Source organism: Phyllostomus discolor, chromosome 5, assembly GCF_004126475.2.
Source record: "Phyllostomus discolor isolate MPI-MPIP mPhyDis1 chromosome 5, mPhyDis1.pri.v3, whole genome shotgun sequence".
NCBI lineage: Eukaryota > Metazoa > Chordata > Mammalia > Chiroptera > Phyllostomidae > Phyllostomus > Phyllostomus discolor.
Window position 1 is genome coordinate 23,665,685 of NC_040907.2, and position 12,284 is coordinate 23,677,968.

The window sequence follows — 12,284 nt, forward strand, 5'->3', positions numbered from 1 at the left end:
TGATAGAACTGATTGCTCAAAATAAGGGTTCCCATTAAAATGTGCAGTCTAAGCTTGTTAGTGACAGAATGACATAGTGATTTACTTGCTCTACCAAATTAACTCAAGGGAGAGATTATTGATAATTAAAGGGGTATATACCAACAAAATTATAGGATATCTTGGATTTGCTTCTGAATAATCCTGGGCAGGTGAGAGAAGTAAAATTGGCCTGAGTTAATTATTGAAGCTGGGTGATAGACATGTAGGAGATAATTATACCTGCCTCTGTTTTTAAAAAAAATTTGGAACTTCTCTACAATAAATAATGTTTTTCAGAATTATGACATCAGGTAGAGTTTGTGTGTGTGTTCATTGCCAATTCTCTTACAGTGCTGAAGGAAGTCACGTTTCAGGACAGAGCAATGGACGCGATCCACAAGCTCTTGCCAAGGCTGTACAGATTCACCAAGATACCTTACGCACAATGTACTTTGCTTAAAAAATCCGAGAGTATTCTCTGAAAGGAAGAACTGAAAGATGAATTGACATACAACGTATGTTTCCATGGAATCTGTTGAGTGGGGATGCCTCCAGCCATACAGAAACCAACACTGTGGGGACCAGGGTCTGATTTTTATGTTGATACAAGGAAGATTGTTTACTTCATCAAGGAACACAGCACCATTATGCAATATGAAACCAGCCAACTGCTTTTCTGTGCGGTCTCCTGTAGGAAGTATCGCCATTGTTTTGTTTTCACTTTCTATAGTCTAACCCTTTTAATGCCTTTACCTCAAGTTGCTTGGCAGCACAACTATCTTTGCAAAAAAAGTAAAGAAAAGGTAAATGATAATTTAAAAAAAACACACCTGTATGAATAATCAGTGATTGTTCATAATTATGTGTGTGAAAAAATTAATGTGCATTCATGTATTCTTGTAAAAAGTATCTGTGTATACTTTAAGTGTATACATGTATACTTCATATACATATATATCTGGATCTACCTTGATAATAGATATATATGTTCTTTGTATATATTTTATAATTCATTCCATTGGGAAATTTCTTTCCCTTTTATTGTCTGCTCACCACCACTTTTATTTCTCACTCTACCTCCCCTGCCTCATCACCTACGTTTTTTTTCCTTAATGCTACCAGTGACATTCAAATGTCTGTGTATCTGATTCATTTGAATATGAAGCATCACAAAGTAGACTTTTATTTTGCACACCCACTCCTCTCTCGTCTCATACACAATATTAAGTCCTCAACTCTTGATATTACTTTCTTGAGAAGCAGTTATTTTATGTGTGTGTGTGTGTGTGTGTGTGTGTATGTTTTTGTGAGAGTCTGCGTCTGCCACCTCCTGCTCTGAATTTACATTTGCCACTTGTGCAAGGTGTGCATAAGCAGTAGCAACCTATTCTTTTTTTTTTAGTGAGTTTGTTAAAGCTGCTATAAATATAAAATCTTGTCAGAACTATAACTCTCTCTCTGTAAGTGATATGTATTCTAAAGCCTTCTGTTTCTGTGGGTTATACATGGAAATCCCTTAAAGGATTTTTTTAAAGGGTAAATATTTTAAATGATTAGAACTCTGTAGGGTTGAGACCTCTGAAATTGGAGTGAGAGAAAGAAGGAGTTGTTCGAGTTAAATTTTTTTTTTGCTAGTTTACTTGCTGCCTCTCATACCTTAATGTGATTTTCATATATATATTTTTATATATATGCGTGTGTATATATAAATATATATGTATGTATTTTGAAGTATAGCTTCCTTTTCTTTTATATTTATTAGAGTAGTGCTTTAATGATTATAGAACTGTATTGGCAACATGTTTTATAGAAATATAATCATGTTTATTTTAAGAACTGACCACCTGTTTTTGCTATTTTTTCGTGCAATAAGCCGTTAGAAAGGAAAGCTGTGTCTGTCTGACACTCTGCCCCAGACAGTGTTGGAGCAGGCACCTCCGCAGTTTTGAAAGAGCAGAGTGATACAGCCTTAATTTCAGAAGGAAAGTTTTTCTTTATTTTCAAATCTAAAGCAAGTCTGACCTTGAATATTAAAAATAAAGTTGAACTTTGACCTAAATGATCATGAATAGATTAAAATTTAGAAGATATTTAAATTCTTTGAAAATGAATCATGTTTATGGAAGAATCATACTGGTTAGGGGCCCATTTTCATTTATTAAGATGAGTCAGGAAAATGTAATATTTTAAAAAATATTTTTGCCAATTTACTACCAGTGTAACTTTCCTTTTAAAATTAGGGTTATGGTGACAAAGGAAGTTAGGACTTCAGTTATTTTAAATGAGTTAATAACTGAAATGTGGGGGAAAGTATTGCAAAATTTGTTTGATGGATTTCACTTTAAGATATTAAAAAGTACTATAAAGCTGTCAAAACCAAGTTCACCAGTAACATTGGATTCAGGGGAACTTTGCACTTTGTAACTCACGAAAATTGCATTTTACTCTTCTTTTGCACTGGTTCAGAGTATAACTATTACAGATTGTTTCCAGGGGGCATTGTCGTTAACCTTTCCAAATGTCATCTGTTCATGAAAATGAATGGGTTAGTTTAGCTCTGTAGTTTCTCTCTCACCTGTAACCCACTCTTAACTGCCAGTTACTGTATTTTGAGCCTAAAATCTGAGCCCATGTCCTCCAACAGTTATGAAATCTTTTGTCCCTCTCTCAGAAAACTAAGAAAGTACTGTATTTTGTATGTTTATTATATTGGAGTGTCTGAAATGCAATTTACAACACTGTTTCAAAGCTCTTTACATGAGGTAATATTTGTATAGTACAGTATATACATTTTTTCTCTCAACCCTACCCCCTTCTCCTCCAAAAAATCCTATAAAGCATGTATTTTTTTTTTACATTGAAAATTCACTGAATATAGTAGTCAGCAACATGAGCAAGGGAAGAAAATTGTGTGTTCTAGGTGGTAAAAACTTTGTTTGCTGTGTGCTTGCTCAGTGTGAGTAAAACATCTCCCTTTATCAGAGAGAGTTACGCAGATTCATGTGGGAAACTTTAGGGCCCAGTGAAGAACTGTAGATACCCCTTTGCTATTTACTGCTTTACCTAATTTTTTTTTTTTTTTTTTCAGTTATTTCGTGTCACATGCACTAGAGTGCAGCCCATAATTTAAATGTATTTGGGAGGACTTTTACAAAGGAAAACAAATATTTTTTAAATACAAAGCTTTACCTTTGAAGTGAGTTCTTTTTTACGGTTTCTTACAGTTTCAAACATTATTAGTTTAGTTTAAAGTTGGTTAACTTGAAAGAGTATGTAGAGTATATTTCTATTTTGCTTACTAACAAATTAGTGTGTCACACTTACATAGAAGAAACATTGTACTTAGAATTTTAAGATAAAAGAGTAAGAGGCAAGTACTTTTTGAATTTTGTTTTAATTATTATTGCACTTCTGGTGTAGAATTCCTGACCATTTTTATTTTTTAAAAAGATCGTTCTGAATGTAATGGCCATGAAACTCAATAGCGACTTTTCTGTTCTGCCCTCACTCACTAACTATATAATCAATGCTAAGTTTTGGTCTGCTGTTGTCTGTGATGTACAGTATCAGAGTGACTTTAAAATGTCAGTTCTAGCAACTGGTATAATTGATGTTCATGCAAAGAAGAGTTGGGAGTTTAATGTATATCCTGGATAGCAAATGAGTCTGTGTAAAGTGCTGATACATGTTATTATATTATAGTCTCAAGTTACTGGCATTGAGGACCATACATTTATAATACTGTAGCTGCTATATTTATTTAAGTAGAGTCTGACAGTTAAGTACACCAAACAGTAAGGAGATGAGCAGAATTCAAGGCTAGTGTTAGAACCCCCTCTTTTTTCCCCTCAGTAATAATTAAGAACACGAACTACCAAGGTAACAAAGGGTGCTGCCATTTTAGTTTCAATTTAATACCAGGATAGTGTTTATTTGTTTTAGAAATACGGAGTTTTACTTTTAGCAGTTTTGAAAAAAGGTACCTCAGCCTCCTCAGTTCTGGTTTTGGCATATTTTCATAGAAGTAAAAATGTCCTTTATTTCTTCTTATTTTACCTTTTGCCCTGGCCAGGTAGCTCAGTTGGTTGGAGTGTTGTCCTGATATACCCGGGTTACAAGTTTTGATCCTCAGTGGGGCGTGCTCAGGAAATACACCAGTGAGTGCATGAATGAGTGGAATGGCCAGTTGGTGTTTCTCTCTCTCATCCTCCCTTCCTCTCTCTCTCTCTCTCTCTCTCTCTGAAAAATCAATAAATAAAACTAAAAATATATATATATATATTTTACTTTAACAAGTTTCTCAGAAAAAAATATTCTTCTATGGAAATCTTCCTGTTTGTAACCTGTTCATTTATTTCTCTTCCTAGAAGAGAACCTGGAAGGAATTCTAGTAGGAATGTACTAGGTGTTCTGGAAGCACATGGTAAAGATAAATCTCTCTACCTTCTAACATAGGGACTCCCAGCCTTCTGAAGTTCTCTACTAGTATTCCCAACGAGGTTCTCTGATGGCCCACTACTGCCTAATGTTTACTTATATATTTGTACTAAAATGGATTTTAGTATGATAGAACTCATGACAGACTCGGTCATGACAGACTTCTGGTGTATCTAGGGAAATAAAAGCTGAATTGCCATTCAGTAGAAATGGCTGGCAGAGCTTCTCAGTGTTTAAGAAAAGGTGAACACTCAGAGTGCCAGGATATATCTGAAGTATTAGATGGATTATAGGCCAGGAAGTAGAGACCCTTGTTCAAGGACTTGGTGGGTGTTTTCAGAAGCTAACCTGAATTACCAGGAGTGGTGATTTTATGAAATGGATGAAGCCAGCCACTTGGTTTTAGATCGGGTATTTTGTAGTCTTGCTATTTCGAATTTGATAGTAATGTTTTGCCAACAGGCCTGACAGTTCTGCATAACTTTTATTCAGTATCATAAACCTGATTTTAAGATTTGCTTAACTCATCATTTAGATGTTCTCCTATTGAATACTTTTTTTAAAGATAGGTTGCCCCCAACAGTAACCTGCTACTTAAATTACCTTTTATATCCTTCTTAATTTTCTCTGTTCCTCCTTCAGTCTGTTTGTTTGTTTGTTTCTTGTTTTATAAAAAGCTTTTGCCTGTTTTAAAAAAATATCTGGCGTAGCTCAGTGGATTGAGCGTGGGCTGGGAACGAAAGTGTCCCAGGTTCGATTCCCAGCCAGGGTACATTCCTGGGTTGCAGGCCAGAACCCCCAGCAACTGCACATCTATCTCTTTCTCTATCTCTATCTCTCTCTCTCTCTCTCTCTCTCTCTCTCTCTCTCTCTCTCTCTCCTCTCTCTCTCTCTCTCTCTCTCTCTCCCTCTCCCTCTCTCCCCTCTCCCCCCCTTCCCTCTCTAAAATAAATAAATAAAATCTTTAAAAATACATCTTTTATGAGTTATCAGTCAGGCTTCATTGGCCTGGCATCTTTATTTTGGCTTTTTTATTCCTATATAGTTTTAATCCTTTTCATTCTTTTTGAGAACTCATGGATGTGTTACAGCTACAATTGTAATAGTTGGGGGACTTGATGTGAAGGAGGGCGGTGTAACTCTGACTCTGGAGTCAGTCTTTATTTTCCTGTTTCTCTCCCATTTGATCATATAAAGCACTTTTGTGATTCTGCAGGAGTCAAAAAATAAGCAAAGAAAACTTGGTAGAATCAGTACTACAGAAATATGAAAGTGAGGATTTTCTCCAAAATATCTTGTTTTTTAAAAAAAAATCCTGCTTATACTAAGAACATTCTTGATCAGTGGCAATGTTAGAAATGACTGTTTTTGGTGAAACATAAGCTGACTCCCAGGAGGAATAAAATCTCTCCCTTTTACCTCCTCCTTCACTCCCCTTCTCTTTTCCCTTCCCTTCCCTCCCTTCCTTCTCTCTCTCTCTCTCTCTCTCACTATATATATAAAAATGGTACATTTCAGTTTATAATTTTCTATGTCAAAATAATTTATTTAACTAAAATACAATGCAATGTCAAGTCTTGTACTAATATTATCTACTACTAGTTGAATTTTATTTTTCTTTACCCATCAAAGATAGTGCTCTGGGTTTTTACATTGTTGATTGAGCCTCAAGAATTCTTTTGCTTTTTAAAGTATGGAAGTTAAAGGTTCTAATTCAAATTAAAAAATAGATAATAAATTTATATGGTGATTGAGATTTATCAATGAGAAATCAGTTGAAGTTTCAAGTAACAAATAGTATTACAAAATGATTCTGTCCAATCATATATCCAGGTCATTGGTCTCATTTCTTTTTGAAATCAATGTCTGAGGTAACCAAAATCTAATGTATCTAGGGTCTCAGTAAGAAAGGATGTTCTTGGGTTATCCCTCTGAGTTAAATTTTTAAATCATTTTGTGAAGCAAGGAGGTTCTTAGAAAGTGCCTTTTCAGAAGATGGTGCTAAAGATTTTTATTTTTCAAATAGCATGAGGCTAAAACTTAAAAAAAATAATTATTCTAGAACTCCAAGAGTATGACAGTTTCATATAAATAATGTTACTCGTTTTCCTGAATCTGGTCCAAGGGAGTGAAATAAAGCTTTTATTCAGTAAAGTTATCTAGGTAAATGCTCACCAAATATATTTGTAAGTTGAAAACAAAAATTTTTAATGCTTTCAGTTCTCAGCTGTGTTAATGCTAATCTCGAAGGCACATAAAACAGCAAATTTGCTTTAACTTTTTAACAAGAGTATGGGTGAAGTAGTAGGTGCCCAGAGGGAAAGGAATTATATTTCATAGGCTGCCTTTCCTTTTTGTCCCCCAGCACAGACTGGCCCTTTTATAAATACCTATTGGCCACCTTTTCTAAATAATTTTTTAAAAAGACTGCTTGTAAAGGGGGAGCCAATCGTGGAGATCAGTTTAAGAGAATGATTATGTCTATGTATTTAGGGAAGTTTTCTTTTTTAGGAACCAAAAAATATTTTAAATTATTCTCTTTTTTCTAGCATGGGGGAACTATGCAAATGATGACAGCGCGTCTGAAAGGCTATGATCCGTTCATTAGATACAGAACATGCAAAACTGGGCTTTGGAGGAAGTAAGCAAAAGGAAGGGTATAGCAGGACCATTCATACTTACTAGAAATTTAGTTTTCTACAGAAGCATTTTCCCCCCAGACTAGGAAACAGTAAATAGCAGTAAGTGATCACCTAACCAGTCCTTGCTTGTGAATTTGGCGAGCATTCTTCGAAAAAAGAGTAGACTAAATCAAAAAACACCACACCTCAGTAACCTTCTATGCTGCATTATGTAATAATGATAGTAAAATTATATCGTTTGTTTGGAGTGTACTATGTTCGCAAATGTCAATGCACATTAAACTTTTTCATTTTATAATGTCTTAATAGCAGTTATGACTTTATTTTTAATATTAGTTTTTCTATTGTGATGTTTATATTTATTGGCAATTTGTGTGCAACTTTTATATTTTGCTTAGATGTTGGTTATAAGGTATTTTATTTTTATAGATATTTCTAGCTTTTCTTCTTTCTTTGTAATATTAGCAAAGAATAAGGTGGAATGTTAATACACCAACCAAAACTACTAATTCTATAAAGTCTAGAATTTGGATTTTTACCAATAAACCATTAACACTATTTTCTAACTTAAAATATTTAATGTTGTTTATATAATGGGCATGAAAAACAGTCTTTAAACAGATTTCTAAATGTGGAAGGGAGGTGGGTCCTTTTCTGTAATTTAGATTGCTTTCCCATAAGTTAGTAAACTAACACTAACAGATTGGATTTACTTTACCTGATCTGCAGTTTGGGGGCAACTTGTCAAGTGAACGAGTGTTACATTTCTTTTTAATTTCAGCTGCTTTGAAACCGCTTAAATGGTTGTATCTTCCAGTATTAGGATTATGATACCATTTTTATAGGCCTGGAAAACAAATGGCAAATGATCCAGAAGTCACTGATAATTGACTTTGAAATGGGAATTTTTTCTTCCATTATTATATTATATGGAAGATTTGCTACCCTGATCTTTTCCCTAGCATGCTTTATAGTTGATTCAGCCCTAAGAATCAATGAAGAAACAGAGTTTAAGTGACTAGGGGAGCTAAGGATAAAGACTGATTAATATATTATTTCAGTTCATTAAAAATTTAACAAAGTGCCCTGGCTGGTGTAGCTCAGTGGATGGAGCACTGGCCTGTGAACCGAAAGGTCACTGGTTCAATTCCCAGTCGGGGCACCTGCCTGGGTTTCTGGCCAGTTGGGGTGTGCAAGAGACAACCAATCCATGTTTATTGAGCAATTGTGTTTTTCTCCCTCTCTGTCTCCCTTCCTTCTCCTCTCTAAAAATAAATAAATAAATAACTTTCATTAAAAAAATAAAAAGTTAAAGTATAATAGTTGATGAATGTGAATTAATTGAAAGGAGTGAAAAACATTATTATAGACTATTAATTTCAAGTGTATATGGTCACTCCACTTTCATAGTGAACAGATCAAGCTTATTTATATTGGCAACTAACTTTTTATAAAGGTACATGAATAAAAAATGACTTCTCTTAAACAGGTAAAATATTTCCACTGTATTTTTACACTGTGCATTTGCTTGGTAAGCCTTTTTTTTTTTCTTTAAGAGATCAGAAGATAAATATTACCCCATCCTCAGAGTTTTAAATTCTAAATTATCAGGGCTCAGTGTATGGCATTTTACTGTATTATTATCTATTCTTCCACTGAGGAGGGGGTAAATGAGAAAGTTTAAGTAATTGGAAAATGTTATTTTTATATTATGTAAAATTTTTGCAACTTAAAGTGAGTCAGCATGAGATTTCATATACACATTAGCCATATTGTTTCTTTTTGCATTGTTGCCAGTTACAGTAGTTTTATATACTAATCAGAGCTACTTCCTTCACCCTCCTGCACAGTGGAAGATTGGTGCTCTGATTATAGCAATTTGTTGCTACCAAATAAAAAGCTAAATATGTTTCAAGCAGTCAGATATGTTTTTGTTACATGTATATGCCCCCCTCTTAAGGATATTTACTGTGTTTTAACTTTAATAGTTTTATTCATTATGTTTCAGCATTGTCCTGGGATGACAGGCATGTAATTGTAGGCCCAACATTTTTAAAGCATCCTCAAGTAGAAATAGCCCTCTATTTATTTTTCCTTCTGAAAGCTCATAGGTACCTGACACCTAGAGCTTATTTTTGCTCTTGTAACTGTTTGGCTCCGTGAATCAAGGTACATGGCCTCAGGACTGAGGGGTGGCGGACCGTGGGGGTGACTTGCTCACGTTTGTCGTCTGCCGTCTGAGAAGGAAGAGTTTGTGTGTCACTGATAGTCCATCCCCAGAGAGAACTGTCGGGAACGGTCATCCGTGAGTAGAAAACACATGGGAGGGTTGGTCATTGGAACTTTGCTTTTTTTTGTTTCATTTTTTTTATACAAATGAAATTTTTGTTTTATTATAGATGTACATACAGTCCCTTTTTGTTTTAAATTTGAATTTAAGAGACTGTTCCACAGAGGAAGATTACTCTGGTATTTAATGTCTAAATCTTTCCATCTTTATTTACTTTGTGGCTTTAGTTGGAAGGACAAACAAATCCCTTAATTTGGCCCTTTAATAATGTTTTCAGCACAAATGAAGGAAAGACTCTTTCTACAAAGATGTGGCCGTTGTGACTAACTTTATTGTAAGGACCTATGAAAACAGGAGGTCTTTGTAAAGAAATGAATAGTGGGCCCTGGCTGATATAGTTCAGTGGATTGAGAACAGGCCTGTGAACCAAAGGGTTGCCAGTTCGATTCCCAGTCAGGGCACATGCCTGGGTTGTGGGCCAGGTCCCCTGTTGGGGGTGCATGAGAGACAACCACGCATTGATGTTTCTCACCCTCTCTTTCTTCTTCCCTTCCCCTCTCTCTAAAAATAAATAAGTAAAATCTTAAAAAATAAAAAGAAAAGAAACTAGTGGGATTGTGAGCATATGTAGTGAGGAGGGAAATGAGGAAAAGATTTCTTTGTAGAATCCTTGAATAGAAACCTTACAATTACTTCATATTTGCCTTGTTCTCACAACCACATTGTAAAAGTTATTTGAATGTGCAGAAGAGACCTAAAAAGAGTGCCTCTGCGTATGCTGTCCCACAACTAAAGCTGCGTCTATTCTCATTAAATCGGAGAAGTCTTGGATGTCGCTTCTGAGTTATAATAAAGAAATTAAATGAAGTATTTATCGTTAAATAGGTTGCTGTCAATGTGGCCTCTCTGGCTTGTCCCTTCACATAGAATACACAAAGCAGGGCATTTCCAGACAAGTCAGTCTTTCCCATAACAAAAATGTTTTCAGTGAAAGGTTTAGGGAAAACCCTGATAGGCTGTAATGAAGGAGGGATTTTGCCTCATGTACACAGTCCAAACAGGTTAGTGGATTCAGTTTGGTCCCAGGGAGCTTAACAAGAAGCTTTGGGCTTTGGTAGCAATAGACTTGGCTCTCCATTGGTAATTAATTGCAAATATCTCCCCGTTTCACAGAAAGTGATTGATCTCAGAGTATTGATGATGGCCCTGCAAATATGCATGAGCCCTTTTTCTAATTCAAAGCCAGCTATAGCAAACACTAACTGAAATCTTTCATAGTTTGTTCCCATAAGATTCTCTAAAAGTTTTGCAAGAGATTTCTCATTTCTTTCTTAGCCCAGGCTACAACCCCTTTCTCCTGCAAAAAAAAGACAAAAGAGATTTAGAAGCGGTTTATATAGAATTCTACTATGAGTAAATAATAAAGTCTTACTACTTGGGGAAAGAGGATCACATGCCACAAGTTACAGCTCTATTGGGAGACTGAGCACTTTTTTATGTGCAGGTTCTGAAGTTTTCCCTTTGACATACCTTGCTCTTATTCACTTGCAGGCCATCCTATTTTGTAAAATAATCTGTTTATGCCATTTATGAATCCTGCAAGTCTCACCCCCCACACACACACAGTTAAAAATAAAGGGGGAAGGATAAAAGAAAAAGGGTATAATGAGAATCCTTAGAATGTAACTTCAGTTAATGTAGATGGAGAGAAACCCTAACTTGGTTAAGTGGGAATTGAGACTGAAGTTTAATGCTGCAGGTATGATGTCCAGCCGTAGAACTTTTTGCTAGCTTTAGAGGGATAGTGTTGACAGAAAATATATCTGAAATAGGATATTATAGCAAAGTGATAAAAGAACGTTGTTCTTGGGAGTACTATTTCAACCTTCTGCGACAGAGATCCTCATATTCTTAAGGAAAATACAGTTTCTGATTTTCATGAATCAAACTGTGACTTAAACTTTAAAAGGTTTGTGATTTTTATTCTGTTTTCTTAAATATATGAAAATCATACTGAGTGGACACTTAGACTGTTCTTTCCCTTAATTTACATATTGATTTATTCCAACTTCAGTCAAATAGATATATTTCTCACATATCCCTCCTGGTGTGTGCAAAATTCCATAATAAAAAAAATTTTTAAGCTCATTTCCTAATCAAACGTGAGCTGTAAAGAACAAAGCATTTCAAAGTATTTTCAAATTGCAGGAACTTTTAAAAGATCACAACTGGATGAAGACTGTTAACTTGTTGCCTTTGAGGACTGAGAAAGGGCTCTAAAACTTGAGGCAGAGACTTGGAGTTTAGTTAGAGCTCTGCCACTAATTCTCTCTGTGTCATTAGGCAATTTCCTAATCTCTCTGTGCCTAGTTTCTCCTTGTAACATGGTAGTGACAATACTGGCCCTCACCTACCTCGCAAAGCTGTTCTAGGGACAGGATGTTTGTGACAATGCTTGAATTCTCCAAAGGGAAGAAGCTGTTCGGAAGTTTCAAATTAATACTGTCTAATCTTGTTGTATGAAGGGTTTGTTCACAGTTGGCCTCTATGAAAGTAACTTTAATTACCATAGATCATTTCATCAAACAAGTATAAGAGAAACTTAGGCCGCCTGGTGGTGTGCTGTTCCCTGACAAACATACCCTGTTCTGTTTTCTCCCTTGCCAGATATTCAGCACACCAGCTGAATTTTCTTTGTAATAACCCTTGGCAAAAGTATAACTTCAAAAGCCAAGCTCCATTTAGCGGTGCTCTGGCAGCTGCCATTGTATTTTGAGGTAGATTTATGCAGTGAAACCATTAGATAATCAGAAATTAACTTTGCCTCTTCCCTTTGGGCATTTTCACTGCATACTGGCACCACAGGCTGTTGTACAACCTCATAGTTACCCCTT

At 35.4% G+C, this 12,284-nt stretch overlaps 1 protein-coding gene across 5 annotated transcripts in view; it reads left to right on the forward strand.

The window, feature by feature from the left end:
• The window catches only part of AGO3 (argonaute RISC catalytic component 3), a 103,236-nt gene extending 99,596 nt beyond the window's left edge, over nucleotides 1–3,640 (forward strand). For all 5 annotated transcript variants that reach the window (XM_028512136.2, XM_036025770.1, XM_028512141.2 and 2 more), the window contains one exon: nucleotides 373–3,640. In XM_028512136.2, the coding sequence (XP_028367937.1) occupies nucleotides 373–481 (109 nt within the window). In that variant the 3' untranslated portion in view covers nucleotides 482–3,640. The remainder of the gene's footprint in view (nucleotides 1–372) is intronic.
• Nucleotides 3,641–12,284: the final 8,644 nt, after the last annotated feature.